The 21,996-nt window shown below is 33.8% G+C and overlaps 1 protein-coding gene across 1 annotated transcript; it reads right to left on the reverse strand.

Moving 5' to 3' along the window:
• Positions 1-17,239: 17,239 nt before the first annotated feature.
• On the reverse strand, positions 17,240-17,914 carry LOC140806848 (uncharacterized). The gene is made up of 2 exons (XM_073163369.1): positions 17,689-17,914; positions 17,240-17,556 (listed from the first exon to the last, which is right to left on the reverse strand). The coding sequence occupies exons 1-2, from the start codon at positions 17,912-17,914 to the stop codon at positions 17,240-17,242; spliced, it is 543 nt and encodes a 180-aa protein (XP_073019470.1).
• Positions 17,915-21,996: the final 4,082 nt, after the last annotated feature.

Raw genomic sequence — 21,996 nt, forward strand, 5'->3', positions numbered from 1 at the left:
CAGTAATGCCATTTGGCCTTAAAAATGCCCCTTCAGAATTTCAACAAATTATGAGTGATATTTTTTATAATTATAGCAATTTTATAATTGTTTATATAGATGATATCTTAGTTTTTTCTAATGATATTGAAACACATTTTAAACATTTAGAAATGTTTAAAAATATTGTTATTCAAAATGGTCTTGTTATTTCAAAATCTAAAATGATTTTATTTCAAACTAATATTAGATTTCTTGGTCACATGATTGAAAAAGGAAAAATAATTCCTATTCAAAGAAGTATTGAATTTGGTTCAAAATTTCCTGATATAATTACTGATAAAACTCAGTTGCAAAGATTTTTAGGAAGTTTAAATTATATTTCTCCTTATATTCAAAATCTTACTAAAGATTCTGCTATCTTATATGATAGACTGAAGAAAAATCCTTTACATTGGACAGATAAGCATACTAAAGCTGTTCAAACTATTAAGGATAAAGTTAAAAATCTTCCTTGTCTTATACTGGCAAATCCTTTATGGGATAAAATTGTAGAAACTGATGCCTCGGATATAGGTTTTGGAGGAATTTTAAAACAAAAAGATCCTCAAACAAAACAAGAATATCTTATAAGATTTTATTCTGGGAAGTGGAATAATGCTCAGAAAAATTACTCCACAGTAGCAAAAGAAATCTTAGCTATTGTTAGATGTATTTTAAAATTTCAAGATGATTTATATAATCAAAAGTTTATTATAAAAACTGATTGCAAATCTGCAAAGTTTATGTTTAATAAAGATTTTAAACATGATGTGTCTAAGCAAATGTTTGCTAGATGGCAGGCTCATTTAGCTCCTTTTGATTTTGAGATCATTTATAAAAAAGGTGAAGATAATCATCTACCAGATTTCTTAACTCGAGAATATTTATCTTAATATTTTCATCTACAGATATGTACTCTCGAGGCAGAGGAGAGTCCTCTTATAGAGGGCGAGGTGGCAGGGGAAAACCCCCTAATATTATTACTCAACATGGTAAACAGAGGCTAATAGCCCAGAATTTATCTAATTCGTCATCAGCCAGTAATACTGAGCAGAATGAGTTATACAATGAATTTCAAGAATTCTTGAAACAAAAGCAAAAAAATAATTCTGATTCTCAGTCTTCAGCATCATATGCTAATATCATCAAAGAAGATGATAATGATACAGCTCTTTATACAGAGTCAAAACATAAAGAATTAATTCTTCTTATAGAAGAAAAAGATATCCAATGGGAAAAAAACTCCTTGGATTATTATGGAAAGATATTTTACCAATACATCATATGTATATGGTGCTTATAAGCAAAGAGGATATTATGAGAATCTTCTCATATCTACAAAAAGTGTTGATATTACTCACTTTTTCAGTAATACTCAACAAAAAGGAAGTTATAACTTCTCTAAGTTTATTATCAAAAAGATTATATCTATTGAAGAATGGGGTATATCTCCATTGGTTGAAAAAGAGTTTTACTCAGAAAATCATAAAACCAGTTTTAAATTCAATTTCTGGGATTATATTGAAAGTTTTAATAAAACTTTATTATATGAAAATGAAAAAAGGAAACATACATGGTTTCTTAAGATTTGTGAAAATGTTTTCCATTATCCTATTCCAAATTGGTTTTTTATTTGGTGGAAAATATTTGGTCCATCAGCAAAGATTTTGCCAGAGGTTTTTATAAAACCATTCGATACTTGGTGGAATGTTGCACCAATTATTACAAAAAGTTTTTCTGAACATTGGATTGATGGAAAGACTTTATGTCTATTCTTCATGGAATTCGGTATTCCATGGATCAGGAAATGGCAGCCAGAATTTGGTTATACAGATGAAGGTATCCCTTGTCTATGGAGAACTAGCTTTACAAAATTTTGGGATAAAATGTTACGAGAAGATCCAGTATCTGGAAAACTTCATGGTCATGACACCTTACTTCAAATGGAAGAAAAAATTTCTTCATATCAGAAAGATTTGTTGAATCAACAACAAAAAGAAAAAGATGCAATGAGTCCATTTAAAATTCTGACTCAAAAATATTCAGAGATCTATTCTAAAGAGAAGATGGTAGAAATCTACATTGATGAAATGAAAAAAGATCTTTATAAGAATATGGGATGTTCCGATTCAAAATCAGACCAATCAATGGCTTCAGATTCCAGTGATAATCAATTCATACATCTAATGAAGATGCATGATGCACAGGATCCAGATGAGGATATTCCTAAATTATCTCAAATTGAGGATATATTTGAAAGTTTGAAGAAATCTCTCAAAGATAATACCAAAGATGATTAGAATCGTTGAAAGTGGAATATCACTATTCAAGAGTTGGTGGAATAACACATCATCATGGCATATCATGACAAAAAGTGGGTGGCATATCACTATTTACTTTTTGAATTTTGTAACCATGTTACTTTTGCTTTAATAAAGCATTTACTATTTTTATTTTGAGATGGAATCCGGGGTTTGATGTCCGGCTCTTCTATCTATATATAGGTTATTTCTGTGTTCTTAGAAGGACACGGTTGAGTTTGCTCCCCTCTCTACTCTCTCTTGTATACAACCCTTCTGAAGTAAATCAATAAAAGTTTGAAGTTCTGCCTACAACCTTGTAAGTTTATTGTTTTTATTTTTTGTTTTTATTTTTTTTTTTAATTTAAATATTTCAGTAATTAGCCTGAATGACAGGCTAAAATATTCGTGCTAAATTATTTTCCTTACTATGACATGATCTATATTTATTTGTAACTTGGAATCAGATTGATATAATAAAAGATTTATTTAAATTTCTGGAATCTAATGTAATATAAGAATCTTTGGTTAGAACATAAGGTAAGAAGATGAACCAGGAAATAGTTAACACAAGGTTCGAGTTTATCCGGGAAGAATAAATTCATGTTGTAGCCCTTCAGCCTGCTTAGCCGAGAAATGGCGTTTAAGGCGTTTATGGGTGATTTTTTATGAATTTATGATTCTTTGGGCCCTCGATAAATCCTCTGTTGTTAAATTTCTCTGGAATATCTTTCGTAAATCCTTTTATGTTTCGTAAAATTCCAAACAAGAATCTTATATTCATTATTATTCTGGAGTTTAAATTTCTCCTTTTCTTAGCTCAATTTGAGTTGAAAATGGTATATAGGCTGGAAACCAATAACTTCCATGTGTGCGAAAGCCACTAAGGAAAAGTTTGGTAAAACAATGCCACGTATCAGATTCCTCTTTGATTCAAGATATTTTCATAAAAATTAATTGATGTTACAAAATTGACCACTTAGACTTCAATCTTTCGTAAAAATAAAATAATGAACACATAAAAATAAATATCAAATTAATTGATGTTACAAAATTGACCACTTAGATTTCAATCTTTAGTAAAAATATAATAATGACACATAAAAATAAATATCTCTATATATTTATTTCCAGTCCACAATATTTTTTAAAAGATGCTCCTAAATACAAAATCTTACAAAATTACGACCAACGAAATTTTTGTCTTCAAGGTGACATGCTATAGATAAATAAAATTGTAATTTTTAAAATATTTGATTAAAAAGGAAAATAATATTCAATAAATAAACTATTTGACTTAGATTCATTAAATTTTGAATTAGATGATGAATTAAAATTTATGTAATTATTAATTAATAGATATAAATATATATGAAAAATTGAAACTGTTCACTACTCGTTTTTTTTTAAAATATTTTAAAAAAAATTCTTTCTAATTCATTCGGCCGAAACATCAAGCATTGAATATATGAATATTTTGCATCATTTAAAAATAAACCAACCAATTATTATTTAAAAATCAAAAAGAAAATAACTCAAAGCATAAAATCGTAAAACGTCAACCAACCTAAACTAACATTATTTCAAAAAAAGCTTAACTTTAACATCTTCTCAAAACATCTCAAAAGTATCATAATTCATAAATTTTTTAAAGTAGCTTAAATCTTAAATATGATTTTGCGGGAAACTAGCGACGGTCCATGGGTTGTATGTGCACCTTTAGTCCGGCAAGATCAATCATCAAGGCCACCCTAATTATAAAACTCATCTGTATCGATCACACCTAGTGATTAAATTGACTCAATAAACCTTAATCAAGATAACAAGTAATACATATACATTCACAAGCAACAATGAAAATAGTTTTATTTAAAATAGCTTTTCATGAACATAAACTTCAACGTTTTCGTTTCAACATAACCTCTCATATTTTCTTTCATCATATACGTATATGTTTCCTTTTTTATTGAATTCAGATTCTCAATGGTGACTTTTCATATTTTCATCACTTATAAAAATTCATACACATATAAATCATCTTTATTTTAAACCAATCATGCAACATGTCTTTTAGCATTAACGTTTAATCACAAAATTTCATAAACATTTGAAATAAAATTTTAACATATACTATAGCATTCAGGGCACTGCAGGACGTCTAATATTTATCAGGTGTAAAATGACTGTTTTGCCCCTGAAGCCCTAAATTTCTCAATTTATTCTTTGATCTTAAAACGACGACCCAAATTATTTCAAACTTAACATATCACCTTAAAATACCCCCATAAATATTTCTTAGACGTAAACTTAAGCTTCTCGACTAATTTCTCAAACATAGACGTACATAACGATTTTGACTTGTATGGACTTGAAACTTAACCAAACTTGAACCACAACTTATTACACCTAACTAAACCATATATAACCCAATTCAAGGCCATTAAACCAATGGAAAAGCATAAACCAGCAACTAAATTTTTTTGCTCCTATTTCGAAAAACCCTAGCCTTCTACCCTTGAAACTGAAACGTCTGCTACTCGTTTTCTTTAAAAGTACTAGAAATTTTTTTTTCCTCTTTAATCTCCATAACTCAAAATGTACATATATATAAATAATTTAAAAATACTTTGTATCATCTTCAAAATAAAACAACAAACTAACATTTGACACCCAAAGGTCATAGTTCAAATCATAAAAATATCTTTAACATAACATAAAATCATAAATCATAACTAACGTCATTCCTCGGGTTATGTGCACTTTCAGTTCAGTCAGATTAACCATCAAGACCTCATTTAACATTATTATCATAATCACCTGCATCAATCACACATAGTGTAATGCCCGAGATTTTATATCATGTTAATCTGCGATTATTGATTTTAAATTGATATGATTATGAAGGAGCCCTCCGAGACTTGATTTGAGTTGGCATGTGATATCGAATGTGCGAGGACAGAACACCTCGCGCATATGCACGGCACCTATGTGCGCATATGTGCGAGATGGGCAAAGGACCTCCCGCATATGCGCGAAGAGTGTGAGCGCATAGCTCGCGCATAGCGCGAGCTGTGCAGGAAGATTTGTGCGGAGACAGTAGGTCTCGCGCATATGCGCGGATGTGGTGTGCGCATATGCACGAGCTGCTGAGAAGATTAAGGGCCAAGACCAGTAAGTCTCGCGCATATGCGCCGAGGAGGGTCGTGCATATGCGCGAGACGTGCAATGCATAGAGTTAGCCACATGTTCTTTTATGCAACGTGTATATATATAAATGTTGCAATTCCTTTAGCAAATTCAGAAAGAGGAAGAACGAGAAGCTCCGTGAAAATCCTTACGCCTTTTCATATTTTAGATTTGTGATTGTGCAAGGTCCGCCCCTCAGAATTTCGATCCGAGTTTAGTACCGTGTTTTTCTCGTTACAGGATTTGACAAGACGTAAGTTTTCTTATGTTTTAATATGATTTGAAATTATGCTATTGAAGGAATCAGATATGATTAATATATGGTGTTCTTGATATATTAGACATCGTATAACTGAAATCAGATGGAAGAACGGATACCGTAGGAAATTGTTATTATTTTTAGAATTGAATTGATTGAGATTATACAGATTTTGTATCAGATTATGTTTGTTGATTGATTATGAGTTATTGGGATTGGTATATACTGTTTTTGTATTACATGTACTTCGAAATTGAACTGTTATGCCGTCATAATTTGATAAGACTGAGATGTCTTGAGTTGAGTTGTATATTGATAAATTATATTTGATTGTCATTGCCAGATTGAGTATTGACAGCTTTAAATCCAAGATTTCGACTTTGTCAAATCGACGAAGAAAGGTATAAATCAATGTTAACCAAGAGATCGACTCGAGTTAGACTTGACTTGAGTTTTCCTAAACCACATACTTGTTTGTTATTGTTTTAATACCTTTGTATTACTGAATGAATATGCTTATCTATTGATTTATAGAAAAGCAGAGAATAGAAGATATAGGTCGAGAACGAGTCATTGGCAGAGGTGCCAAGTCTGGGGCAGATGTGCCTAGACATTGGATGATTGGTTTATAGCGATGTTGCTTAGGAGTAGATCGACTTTTGTTGCTGATATTAGATATGATATGCCAACGTCCGGGAACCGGGATCCCTAGACTAGATTAGATCAGAGTTCTGTCAAATATGTCAGAGATATGAGTTTGATTTACAATTTATTATCATTTCATATTTCAGATTGATACATGTGATTGATACTATTATATGCTTTTTTATATGATTGCATGCTTACGTTGTTTATACTTGAAATGTATTTTCACCGGAGTTATCCGGCTGTTGTTGTGTTTGCATGTGTGCATGACAACATGTGGAAATGATCCGGGTCAAGACGAGGATGAGAGATCAAAATTTAGCGTGGAGATCCAGGCTCAGAAGTAGAATAGGATTCAACACTTGATATATAGTAGTTGAACCCTAGTTTGATTTTAATGTAAGTGTACAAGACATATACTTTTATGTTGACATGTATATAAGATGGATAATGTTATGTTCCGCACTTATATTTAAAAAAAATTAGACCTAGTTTATTTAATTGATCCAATTATTCCCAAGAACGATTAAGAAATTAATTAGCGTCCGGTTCACCACACATAGTGAGTCTAAATACTCAACAAATCATAATCTTGATAACAAGTACTACATATACAGATCACATGCAACAGTGAAAATATTTGTACTTAAAATATCGTTTTCATGAAGATGCATAAACTTTAAACATGCATATTTTCGTAAACATTTTCATGATGCATGACCTTTAAACAAAAACATTGTCATAATGATGCATCATCTTTAAACACGAACATTTTCATCAACATATTCGTATACTTTTACATAACATTTTCACATCATCATAAACATATTCATATTCATATCCATATCCATATTCGTATCAACATATTCATATTCATATTCATATTCATATTCCTTTCGTTGAATTCAGATCGATAATTGTGAATCGTTTTCGTATTGAGTGATGGATCCATCTATAATACTACAGTATTGGGCGACGGGGACACCGGTAACACTCTCACCGGTCAACTGGGCATTGGCCAATGCATTAACATATTAACGTATTTGTAAGGTCCAAAATTAAGACGACGTAATCCAACTGCATGCAAATCTAGGAAATATGAAAAAAATGGGTAATTAATTGACTTTAATTGCTAATTAATTATGTGACATACTTATTTAGTTGTTCTTTGAGATTTTTATTGTCATCATGCATAAAATGATATTTTAAGGAATATTCAAGCGACGATCGAGGAACGGGGACCAAAGGCTGAAGAAAATGTAAAATGTTTTTGTTAAATAATTATTTTTAAAAATTTGGTCGATGCTTTTCAGTATTTTTGAAAATAAAGGGGTCTTGAGGTGATTTTATACGCCGGGACGTAAATTTTATCGGTGTTGCTTTTTCAACTGAAATGCGAGCTTTTTGGCAACCCGACTAATAAATTCATATGTTTAATAAAAGAAAACTTTGATATTATTTTATTAAATCCTAATTAAACTAATGGACCTAATTAGATGGCTTAATAGGCCTAACATGCTTTGTAGGTTATAACCAATATTTGAAGTGTTAAAAATCTCAAAACCCTATAATTGTTACTCATCAAATTATCGGCCACACTTTGAGAGAAAAAAATTCTGAAAACACTCCACTATCTCATGGCTGCACACACAATACACTTGGAGGAGGGTTTTCGAAGGTATCCAAGAGGAAACAAGCCAAAGCTTCTCCCGTTCTTCGTCGTCAACGGATATTGGAGCGTATTTAACGCAAAGGACACACCTTAATCGTCCTTTTCTCATCCATCATGTCATATTTATATTTTTAAAGTTGGTTTGTATGAAGCGTGAAGCACAAAACCTTGATGCTCACGTTTTCTTCCTTTGCATGATCTTTATGCTAACATGGTTGATGCTTTGATTCGCGTTTCATGATACTACGGGCTGCCATGATGTCTAGGTTTGTTTAAGTAAAGTTTATTCTGGTCTTGGAGTCCCACACACCACACACAACCGGCCGAAATGTAGCAGGAAAACGGAAACAAGAACAGGCAGATAGCGTGAACTTGCTGTCATGGTTTAGGGGATCGGGTTCCTTGTTCCAGGGGCTGGCTGTGCTTTGGCTTGAGCCAAGGTATCGGCCAGGGGCTTGGTTGAGTCTAGGGTAGAGTCCTAGCCAAGCTAGGACTCCAGATTGAGGGCGGGGAGGAGTCCTGGAACAAGAGGACTCCCACCCGAGAAGCAAAGCAATCTTGTGCAGGGTTCTGATCTTTGCGCAAGCTTGGGCACGCGGTTCAGGGGGTCTGGGCCGAGTTAGGTCTAGTCCTTAGGGTCCTTAGGGAGTGCACATAAGCTCGGTTCACGGCTAGAGGGGCAGCTAGGTCCCTAAGGGTTCAAAACATAGAGTCCATGCATGTGTAAACTCTCGGCCAGCTTATGGGCAGTAGAGGGGGCCTTCGTTTTTGACTTTACGTGGGTTGTCTTGGCAAACTTAGAGTCTAGTAGGGTACTTTGGGATGTGGCACGTTCTGGTTCATTATGGTCCGAGGGTAACTCGATAAAATTAAGAGATGGCTCGGGGTCGAAGTTTAGGTGTCAAATAGGGTGTTTTTAATTATGCAAAATTGGAAAACGGCTCACGGGGGTCGATTCATGGTCCATAAGGGCTAATATAATATAAAAAGACTAAATTTAGAAGTTATGAATTTTATATTAAAGTTTGGGATTTTTCAGGGGTTAAAACACCGATAAAACAATTAATTGAAGATAAATGAAAATGTCTAACATTTAAGCTAAATAAAATTATGAAAAATTCATGTAAGCTTAAATAATTATTTGGGACATGTTAGAGTCATGAAATCAAGAAAAAAGTCGAAAACGTAAAATGTCGAGTCTAGAGGTAAAACAGTCTTTTTACACCTAGAAATTTGTTAAGGTCATGGCAGTGCCCTAGATGCTGTTTTATGGAAATATGATTATTTTTAAATGTTTATGAATTGTTCATGATTAAATTATGATTTTTAAATGTCTAAGGGTTTTTATGATTTTAAGAAGACATTTAAAATACATGTTGCATGCTTGGTTTCGAAAATGAAAAATGTAAATATTATTCATGATTTATCTAAGTGATGTGAATGAAAAATGTTGAAGGATGTGAATTTGATTGTGACTAATTCGTTAATGGTGGCGACGTTGTGAGTGTTATGTTCCCAGTGGGAGCCCGACGATCGTGTTTCCATTATTGCGAATATGTGGTAACGGAAAGAATGAGAATATCGTGAGGGGAAAAGGCCCCAGAGGGAACCCATTTATGGGAAAAGGCCCCCGAGAGAACCCCGACGATCGTATTTCTATTCGATCATGATAAGCCAAGGCTCAGTTGACCGGTGAGAGTGTCGCTAATGTCCCCGCCGCCCAGTACTGTGGTTATATGTAGATGGATCCATCGATTTTCATGTCATGTTGAGGAAAGTCACAATTAACGATCAAATTCAACAAAAGAAAAGGAAAAGGAAAAGGAAAATGTTTATGATCATGTTAAAATGCTTTTATGTCATGATAAAGAAAAAGATTAAGGTTATTTATGCATATCATGAAATGTTATTTTTACCTAAAAGTATTTTCACTGTTGCATGTGGTTTTATATATATCATTTGCTATAAAGATGATGGGGTGTTGAGTCTTTAGACTCACTAGGTGTGATGGATGCAGGTGAGTTAAATGGAGGTCTTGATGGGTGATTCTACTGGACTGTCGGTGCACACAACCCGAGGACCAGCGCTTCTACTTTTCCGCATTTACGATTGTAACTTATGAATTATGTTAAAGATTTTAAGACTATTTATTTATGATTTTTGAGAGATTTTTGGGAGGTTTAGTATGTGCTTTAACTTTCAAATTATTGCTTTTTAGGTTTAGTAAACAGTAGACGATTTCAGTTTTATGACTATTTCATTTGATTTTAAAATGCTAGTTGGTTGATTACTTATTTTAAAGGGCAAAAATTACTTTTTTTAAAAAAAATTCTAGTACTTTTAAAGCAATAAAAAGGACAGACGTTTCAGTATTCGTATTCGTATAAATGGAAATACGATCGTCGAGCTCCCACTGGGACCTTCATCCTCACGATATCTCCAACATATTTAGTCACAATTGCCTCACTTTCTTCAATATTTCGTATTCTCATCACTTAATAAAAATTAAAGATGCATATAACGTTTTTCTTTTAATCCAAGCATACAACATATATTAAATGTCAATATTAATTCATATAAATCCGTAAATATTTAAAAATCATAATTTAACATATTAAAAATCATAAACATCCTGAACATTTTAAAATAAACATTTTAACATATTAAAAATCTGCAAACATTTAAACAAATGTTTTAACAAATAAAAATCATAAAAAGCCATAAACGTTTTAAAATCAACCTTTTAACATAGTACATCATAAACATTTAAAATAACACTTTGACATATTAAATCCATAAATATTTAAAATAACATTTTATATATTAAATCCATAAACATTAAAAATATATTTTTTATCATATAAACATCATAAAAATCCATAAAAATTTAAAATAATCATAGTAGCATATAAAACAACATTCAGGACACTGCCATGATGTTTACTAATTTTGGGTGTAAAATGACCGTTTTACCCCTAGCAGCATAATTTTTCGTATTTATCTTTAGACCTCGAAACGACATCCTAAATCATTCCAAAGTTAACATATAACATTAAAACACTCGTATAAATATTCCTTCGGCATAAAACTTAGCTTTTTGTTAGATTCTCCGATTCGTTTTTATACTTAGGCGTACTTCCTGGTTGTGACTCGTATGTACTCGAAACTTAACCAAATTTCACCAAACTTGAACCAAAGCTTAACAACACCTAATAAACCATTTTCTACCCAAATCAAGCCCATTAAGTCCCTTGAACATGTCTAGGAAGCTACTGAATTTTTCTGCACCAAGAGTTCTAGTCCTAATACCGTAAAAATACTTGTACTTAAAATATCGTTTTCATGAAGATGCATAAAATTTAAACAATAACTTTTGTGTAAACATTTTCATGATGCATAAACTTTAAATAAAAACATTTTCATAATGATGAATCAACTTTAAACATAAACATATTCATAAAAATTTTCATACCAACATATTCATAACATCATATCCATATTCGTGTTTGTTGAATTCAGATCGTGATTGTGACGCGTATTCGTATTCGTATTGGGCGATGGATCCATCTAGAGAAAACCACAGTACTGGACGACGGGAACAACAGCGACACTCTCACCGGTCAACTGGGCCTTGGCCAACATATTAACATATTATTATATTTGTATTCGTATCCGTATCCGTATCCAAGGAAACCAGATCGTTGGGCTCCCACTGGGACTGTAACCCTCACGATATTTCCAACATATCATCGTATTTAGTCACAATCCCTTCACGTCCTTCAACATTTCGTATTTCCATCACGTAATAAAAACATGCATAAAATATCGTTTTTCTTTTAAACCAAGCATGCAACATATCTTTTAAATGTTCATATTAAATCATAAAAATCCGTAAAAAATTAAAATAAACGTTTTAACATATAAAAATAATAAAAAGCCATAAACGTTTTAAAATAAATATTTTAACATCATAAACATTTAAAATAAACATTTAAAATAAACGTTTCGACCTATTAAATCAAAAATATTTAAAATAAACGTTTCGACATATAAAATCATAAAAACATCCATAAACATTTAGAACCAACATTTTAACATATTAAATCATAACATTTAAAATATCATTTTGAAATATTAAAAATCCATAAACATTAACATCCTAAAAATGCACAAACATTTAAAATTGACATATTAAAATATAAAAATTCATAAACATCCATAAGACCATAACCATTGTGTTGGAACTTTTCAAGTTCGCAATCTTGATTTTGATGATAAAAAAACTTGTTATTTGTGTTAATAATGAACTACCTTAGTTGTGCAGAATCCAGGTTCACTCACGAGGTGTTTACATCGCAAAACTGAAGACCCAATTGATCGCACAAAATGAATCAGTATAACTGGCTACGTCATTTGAGCAGTATAGCTGATTAACCAGTTGATAGGTGACTCAGCAGGAAAACCTCAGAAGCCTGGCAAGCCGAAGGAGTGTTCAACTGATGAAGAAACCCAGCTGATCAGTCCAACTGAACGAGTGTGAAATAAGTTCCACTGACGAGTCAACTGATTTCACCAGCCCAACTGAAAGATCAGTTCAAAATGACTAGTTTGAAGCATCAGTTAGAATCCTTCAGTTATGGTTGATGATAAATGAATGGGATCGATTTTAGGTGTTCAAATACGGAACGGAAGTTCAAAAATTATTTTCAAGGAAAAAAATCGAACAACTCTTCTAAGACGTGTAGCAAATACAAAACACAATGTCAGACATAGGGTGTATTAAGAAAATATACCTATCAATCTTAAAAGATTGATGTTGGCTCCAACTTAGTTGATATACAAATAAGCTCTTGAATGGCAAGACAAGCTTCAAGCTTCATCTTTCTTTTGGACTTTTTTCTATAAATTAGGTCCACCACTAACAAGATAGATCCACTCTAATTTTGCACTAGAAAAATTAGAGCATTTTTCTTTGAGAAGTGTGTGCAATCTTCAACAATTTAAGACGCAAAATTGGGAGAATTTTTCCTTAAAATTTCGGCCATATGCATGTGTAGGAGAGAAGGATGAGACTTTTCTTGGTTGTGGAAAAAGTTGAAGCAAAAAATTGCATGTTTGTAACACCTCTTACTCTGATCTCTTAAAATAACAGCGGAATTTAAAAATTTTACTCTTATAGGAAGGAATGATTTAAAACTTCTCTTGACATAAACACATTTTCAATATTTACAACCAAAAGTATATATATGCATGATCAATCAAATGATGCAACAAAAGACAATACATCATTTTAATGATCATGCAAAAGTGCTAGCAAAAAACTGTTCTTCCTTCCCTCTCTTATGCATATGACATCGGCTCCAATCAACGTCCTGGTCCGTCACTCTTATATGCATCACATGAATAACTGAAATGAGTATAAAAGTCAGCAAGTGAAACTCTTATATAGCAATGATACATAGCATACTCTGAAAACAAGGCTTTGAAATCAATAAATACCATCAACTCTAGAAACATGAATAACATAGCAATAACATAACAATAAGATGATATTTCTCTTTTCTCCTGTTGCATTGATATCTATATAGTATCTCTGTCTCTGTACCTATATCCCATCGATATAAATCGATAACTCTGAGGGATATAAGCCTGTGGCGCCCGGTTTAGGAATTCATAATTATTCCCTTACTATGTGCCACATTTACCTTCAATCTTTCTATATTGAACTTCTATTTTTATTTTTGCCATTATTATTATTAGAAAGATATTGTAGATAAAAATTTAATTAATTTAAGGATTATCTACAAATATTTACATTCTTATTTCAAATATGTACAATTATTTTACAGCGGAAGTCTAACATTCATATGTACAATTATGTTACAGCGGAAGTTTAACATTCATTTATAAACAGATCATCTCAACTTTCAAATACTCTTAATTCAGCTTCATTTATTTTCCTCTTGTTCCAATTCGGGGGTTCCTGTGTCTGGAAATTACAATAGACGAAGAGAAACAGAGGGTTAAGTCTTTGAGGACTTAGTGAGTTTAAATCAGTATATGGCTTTTAAATAACACTTCATCATAATTGTGCATGAAATAATAGGCATAAAAATTTAGATATTATGAATGATATGCAATGAAATAATAGATAAATGAAAATTCCATAAATTAACATTGGTGGCTCTAATCGAGCACTTTTTGCGAGCCAGGTGAACCATTCTCCGGACCGAAATATTCGGTGCGCGTTGTTCAGATGAAGCATATACCCGGGACTTTTGACCTGTTGTTCATTGGACTCATTTTCCGGGCCGAAGCCACGTTGTCCAGTGGACTCAATTTCCGGACTGAAATCCGTTGTCCATGACTCCATTCATTCATGATATATCAATCCATTCATAAATATGCAAGAAAATATATCAGTAATTGAAATGAACAGTGGAGGATATTTGAACATTAAATAAATGCTATTGAAATTTCCAGGCAAATGCCAAAGGCTTTAATATAAGAATGAATAGTAATTTCCTCACCTGATAACTTACAATTTTAGGCTTGATTAATACTCCGAGTTCCTGGAGCAAGGCCTAAAAATATATTATAAATGATATTTATATGTTAGAGTTTTTAAGTAACTATCTGATCATTTTCAGATTATTTTTTGTTCAAAATTTAATCCGGTGGATTTTAATTAAGTTTCAAAAATTCATATTAATTAGAAGGTATATCCAAATATTACGAAACTTGGCCAAAAAGTCGGAAATAACCTCAGGAATGTTCGGCCGTCGGAAAACCGCCGTTCCGGCGGCGCGTGTGGTACACGCGCCGATGGTGCCGGCGCGTAGCTGGCCGTCCGATGGCCACGCGCGGCCCGTTTTTTTCCAGCATGTGTAACTTTTTATGATCTTGAATTCTCTTATTGAAAGTTTTGTCAAATTCCTAACCGAACGATACCAGAATTAAATATCGTCGTATGGCTAACGGAGGTACTTCGGCATTCCGGAAATCTTAGTTCCGGCAATATTTTGGATATGACGGGCGGTATGTACCTCATCTATGCAACAAGGGGTACAACTTTGTTATTCAAGCCGACCTCTAGTTTGGTGTGTAGCTATAAGAGAAATGAGCGAAAAGTACCTAGCTTGAATACGGGGTACCGTTGCCGTTTTGCGGAATGTCTTTGTTGGATTTCCTTGTTTTCGGTCGATCCTCTTACGTCACCTCCAGCGCTATATTGTTTTATAATATGAGGTGAATAGTTGATGATTTATTGGGAATTTTCGGAAAGGTTTATGGATTTTCTTCTATTTTTTCTTTCTTTTCTCCTCCCTTTCCTCTTCCTTCTTCCCTTTGTTTTTCTCTCTCTCGGGTGCTTTCATCTTTTCCTACTGTCTCTCAGCTGGTGCGGTGGAGTGCAGTATTTATAGCCGAGTGGTAATAGTTATCGTTATTAATTTTATTATTATTTATTTATTTATTTAATTATTTTATTATTATTATTATTATTTATTTATTTATTAAATAGAAAAAATCTCATGTTTATCCAAACTTAATATTATTATATTCGTGTATCTAATTATTGAACTTAATTATCTTATATTGAACTTAATAATTATTGTAATTAATTACTTAACATATATGTTGAGTTTAGTTATAATATTTTATATTTATATATTTGGGTATTTGATTTTTGAATGAGAACTTTATACTGCTTGATGAATTTTTAAGTGTATTGTGATGTATTTTAATGTATTTCTAGATACTTTGGACAAATAAAATTTGTACCGAAAAATAATGTGATAAAATTTTAAAAGTGAAAATAATAAAATTTATACTAATAAAAATGCATTTATGCACCTTTGTTTTTAGGGTGTCACAATATCCCCTCCTTTTTAAAAATCTGGTCCCCAGATTTAGGAGTTATTGGAATAAATGAGGATATTGACATCTCATATCTTTCTCTGTTTCCCACGTTGCTTCTTCAATGTTGTGGTTTTTCCATAAGACTTTTACCAACTGAATTGGTCGACCACGAAGTTCCTTTATTCTTTGGTCCAAAATCTTCACAGGTTGTTCTTCAAATGTTAGATTTTCTTCCAGATCTATTTGTTGGTGGTCAATCAATTGAGCTGAGTCTACTTTACATTTCCTTAATTGTGATACGTGGAATACGTCATGTATACCAGAGATATTTTCAGGTAGAGATAGACGATAAGCCACAGTGCCTATTCATTCTATCACTTCAAAGGGTCCAACAAATCGAGGATGCAACTTTCCCTTCTTTCCAGTACGCTTGATTCCTTTTCTTGGTGATACTTTTAGTAATACGTAATCTCCGACTTCAAATTTCAAATCTTTTCGCCTCTTATCTGCATAACTCTTCTGTCGACTTTGAGTTGTTTGTATTCGTTTCCTGATAAGTTGTATTTTGTCGATAGCTTCTTGTATAATGTCAGGCCTGATTGCTCGTTCTTGTCCATTCTTTGTGCCTCTCCATTCATCCATATCCCAGTGAAGAGGAGAGCGACATTTTCTTCCATATAATGCTTCATATGGGGCCATTTTTATTGAAGATTGATAACTACTGTTGTATGAAAATTCAACTAGAGGCAAATGTTTTATCCAATTTGCCCCAAAATCCAGCACACATGCGCGAAGCATGTCTTCCAATATTTGAATGGTTCGTTCAGATTGACCATCGGTTTGCGGATGTGCTGCTGTGCTAAAATTTAATTTTGTACCAAGGCATTCCTGAAGTGTTTTTCATAATCTTGACGTAAACTTCGGATCTCTATCAGATACTATGATAGTGGGAATACTATGTAACCGTATAATTTCTTTCTGTTAGAGTTCAGCCAGTTTTTCTACCCCATATTTGTGACTTATGGGTATGAAATGTGCTGACTTGGTCAAGCGATCAACGATTACCCATATGCTATTAAAACCTCCTTGGAGCTGGGGTAATCCGATCACAAAGTCCATAGTTATTTGATCCCATTTCCATTCTGGTATAGGAAGTGGTGGCAAAAGACCTGCTGGTCTTTGATGTTCAGCCTTTATCATTTGGCAAGATAGGCATTGTGAAATGAAATCTGCGATATCTCGTTTCATTCCTTTCCACCAGAAGTGTGTTTTAATCTCTTGGTACATCTTAGATCCTCATGGATGAATGCTGATCCGCGAATGATGTGATTTTTCCATTATTTCCTTTTTCATTGAGCTAGGCACACAAATACGATCATGATAGCATAGTATTCCTTGTGAATTGGTGAAGAAATTGGTATCAGTATGGAGTTTAGAAACTTCTTGATCCAATTCTTGATTTTGCTTAATTCTGGTATGAAATTCAGGTTCAATTCTCAATCCAGCCAAGTGCCCACGAGAATGGATGTGTACCCATTTTCTTACTTCTTTCATTTCCAAACAAGCCATGTTGATCTTTCTACTTAAAGCATCAGCCACTACATTAGCTTTACCTGATTGATAAAGAATGGAACAATCGTAATCTTCCAAAAATTCAATCCATCTTCTTTGCCTCATATTCAGCTCTTTTTGAGTAAATAAATACTTCAGGCTTTTGTGGTCTGTATAAATATCAAAAGTGGAACCGTACAAGTAGTGTCTCCATTTTGCTAATGCAAACACTATTGCTCCTAATTCCAGATCATGAGTGGGATAATTTAACTCGTGATTCTTTAATTTTCTAGATGCATATGCAATAACTTTATCGTTTTGCATTAGTACACATCCAAAGCCTTCTTTTGAGGCATCTGTGTAATCCACAAATCCTTCTGTTCCTTCTGGTAAAGCTAATACAGGTGCACTGGTCAGCATTTCTTTTAATTTGCAAAAAATTTTCTCACATTCATCATTCCACAAGAAAGGTTGTCTTTGCGACTTAGTTGTGTCAGGGGAACAGCAATTTTCGCAAAATCTTTAATGAATCTTCGGTAGTATCCTGCTAAGCCGAGAAAACTTCTAATTTCTGTGTTGTTGATTGGTTGTTTCCAACGAGATATGGCTTCTATTTTTGCAGGATCTACTTCCAGTCCTTTCTTAGAGATAAAGTGGCCAAGAAATGACACTTTTTCTAGCCAAAATTCACACTTACTGAATTTGGCATATAATTGATGTTCTTTCAAAGTTTTGAGAATCAATCGTAAATGTTGAGCATGTTCCTCATGACTTCTTGAAAATATCAAAATGTCATCTATGAATATGACAACGAATTTGTCCAAGAATGGTTGAAATATTTGATGCATCATATCCATGAAAGCTGCAGGATCGTTGGTTAATCCGAATGGCATTACCACAAACTCATAGTGTCCATAACGGGTATTAAAAGCCGTTTTGGAGATGTCACCCTCCTTAATTCTCAATTGGTAATATCCTTGTCGCAAATCAAGTTTTGAATATACTTGAGATCCTTGTAAAACATCAAACAATTCTTCGATATGCGGGAGATGATATTTGTTTTTGATGGTAACATTGTTAAGTTCTCGATAATCAATGCACATCGTTAGAGTTCCATCTTTATTTTTGACAAATAATACAGGAGCACCCCATGGAGATGTACTAGGCCGGACGTACTTCTTGTCCATGAGCTCTTGTAATTGAAGTTTTAATTCTTTTAACTCTGGAGGTGCCATTCTGTATGGAGTTTTAGATCTGAGTTGTGGTCCAGGTATTAGATCAATGGAAAACTCTACGTCTCTCTGAGGAGGTAAAGTATTGATCTCTTCAGAAAAAACCTCTGGAAATTCTTGTACAATTGAGATTTCTGAGATCTTGAGTTGATCTTTTGGCTTATTTATCAAATAAGCTAGAAATCCTTGTCCATTGTCTTTTAGTATAGCTCTAGCTTCTACGGTTGATACTATTCCCATGGTCTGGTTAGGTTTCGAAATGATTGGATGAGAAGTTTGAAGATAAACTTCTTTTGTGTAGCAATTGAGCTGGGCTTGGTGTCTAAATAACCAGTCCATTCCAAGAATAATATCATAGTTCTTGATTGGTAATTCAATCAAATCTGTTAGATATTCTTTTTCTTGGAAGTTTAAGGGACAATTTCTGTAAATGATGTCAGTAATCATTGTTGTCCCTAAAAGTGAGCTAATTTCAAAGCTATATGGTAGCTGCTCCGGTAAAAGTGGTAATTTATGCTCAAAACTTTTGAGATAAAAGAATGAGTAGCTCCTGGATCAAATAAAGTATTTGCAGAATTGGATAATATGGTAACAGTACCTTCCACGACTACAGTGGCGTCAACTTCCTCCTCTTGGTTTCCTAAGAGGGCATAGGCTCGAGCAGGTATCTTTGGCTTTGTTGTGAGTTGAGTCTTTTGCGTTCTTTTCGGACAATCTTGAATACGGTGTTGCTCACTTCCGCAAATAAGACATTTCCCACATTTTCTCCAGCAATTTTCTTCTTCGTGATTTGGTAATCCACAATATCCACACTTTTTATTGTTGTTTCTTGGAACTTTTCCTTTAACAGCTTCTTCTTGCTTGACTGGTTGTGTTCTCTTTTCAAATTTTCTTTTCCGATTATCCTCAAAAAGGTTGGACTTCCCAATTTTCTTTTCTTCTTCCTGTTTTTTAAGAAGTGTCTTGATGTCTTCTTCCACTCGTAGGGCTTGATTAACAGCAGAAACATAACTGGTAACTTTTGTGGACAGTGTTGCCCAACGAATATCGAGCTTTAACCATTGAACAAATTTTTTCATTTTTCTTACCTCTTCTTCCATGTAGTGTGGTGCATAATGTATAAGACGGTGGAATTCTGCCTCATATTGAGCTACGGTCATGTCACCTTGGACTAAATCCATAAATTCACGTTGTCGGGTATTTAATATAACTTGAGTTATATATTTACCTTCGAACTCTTGCAGAAAATTTTCCCATGTTTTTGGGGTGTGATTCTTTGTCCACTTATGTTCCACTGTACGCCACCAGTTATGAGCTGCTTCTTCAAATAAGTAAGGGGAAAAATTTACCTTTTGTTCTTCAGGATAATTGAGAATAGAGAATATTTTGTTGATTTTGCTTAGCCAAGATTCTGCTTGATAAGCATCTGGTTTTCCTTCAAACTTTGGCGGTTTGAATCTCAAAAATCTCTCAAGAGCTCTATCATTCTCCTCAAGGTGATGTTCTTGAGCTTGATCATGAGGTCGTTGTTGATTTTGCTGACAAAACTGCACAAATTGATGCATTATTTCAAACATATTTTGTATGTTTTGTTCTTGGGGGGGCTCGTGTTGAGCGTTTCTGGAATTTCCACCAGTTGCCGAGTTGTGGTCATCTTGAGGGGGGATGTCTTGTCCGATTCTGGCTGGAGTATTATTTTGTGAAGACGTCATTCTAAACACATAAATATAAAATATCTTGCAATGAATGTACATAGTTATGTCAGAGGGTAAACAATCAGTTTTATTTATAAACAAGACATGTTTCAAATATTTACAATAACAAGCAAACTGAGTCATCCTAAAAGGAGACATTTCAATTATGAGGAAAATTAATGTATTACATTATAATAAACCTTAGGCTCCTGTCTCTATACTCTTGGCTTTAAGAAACCTAGGCTCTTAAGAAACTTAGGCTCTGATACCACCTCTGTGGCGCCCGGTTTAGGAATTAATAATTATTCCTGTAAGGCCCGAGAAGGTGATTACCGTAATCAGAAATGATTTGAGTACAATTACTGTAATCTGAGATTTATCTGAAATGATTTATTATTTAATCAAGGTAATTATAGACGGATCGGATCAGACCGGGAAAGACGAGAAAAGACGTGAAATATATGTGCGAGAGGTGCAATAAGGGTCCCCGCGCACATGCGCGGCGTCAATGCGCGCACCTGTTAGAGTAGGTGCCCGTCGAGCCAAGTGTTGGCCGAGTGTTCACAATGAAACTCTATGAATAAGCAGTCTTTATTTTAATAATATTTGAAATTATTACTTTGGCAAATCTTTATCTGTATACCCATGCTAGCTGCATAGATAAAGCCCTTGAATATACAAATAGTAGAAAGAATATGAGATGCTCATATGATGAGTATCATGAAACTCATATTTGTAATACTGTATATTCTAAACGGTTCCTAGTCGATTCAGCCGCCACTAAGAAGGATATAGGCCGCTCGAGTTAGAGACTAGTATCTGCGATGTGAGTACCATGTTTCATTGGTAGGGGACATTGTGATGTCCGAACATGCAGATAGGTGCTCCTTGTAGAGTGCACTGAACAACCCTCCATAAAAGGACTTTCCAAGTGGTTCTCACTTATCGAGTGGAAAAGTCCTGGTTTATGGTTGTACAGAATTAGTCCTTATGACCCGGAACAACATTGAGACTCTATGTGCTAGAATTACACTTTGACTTGTTTACCGACTCTCATGGGGTCATCAGGTGGCAAGGTTGGGTGTTCTGTCGAAACACATAGGAGTCGATGCATTGTAGTCGGGGATTCACCGCTTACCTTCGGGTATGGATATCCTATGTGTTATCATGTGTATGTAGATCGAAATCTCTGGCCAGAGTATGGTTGTAATTATGAAAGGTGTTTCATAGATTACACCATCGATGCAACTACGACATGACACATAGTATCGATTCATTGACAACTCTCGATAAACCAATGGTTGTCGAATCGATCGGGATATATGAGTTGAAGGGACCGTACTGTACGCTAACCATAATTGAATGGTTCTTGCAGGCACTATCATGTGATACCTAGGGAATCACGTAAGCGATGCTGCTAGGCGTTTAACGTGATTGGTTGGGTACTATCAGACTTGAGTTCTGACGTTCTTACTATCAAGGAGTTGATAAGTAAGAATGGAGCAATTGGGGTATGCTCGAATAAGGACATGTTTAGTCCGAATCACATGGAGATGTGAACCCACGGCTAGTTGTA

The sequence above is a fragment of the Primulina eburnea genome, chromosome 1 (genome assembly GCF_022965805.1).
Source record: "Primulina eburnea isolate SZY01 chromosome 1, ASM2296580v1, whole genome shotgun sequence".
Classification (NCBI taxonomy): Eukaryota; Viridiplantae; Streptophyta; class Magnoliopsida; order Lamiales; family Gesneriaceae; genus Primulina; species Primulina eburnea.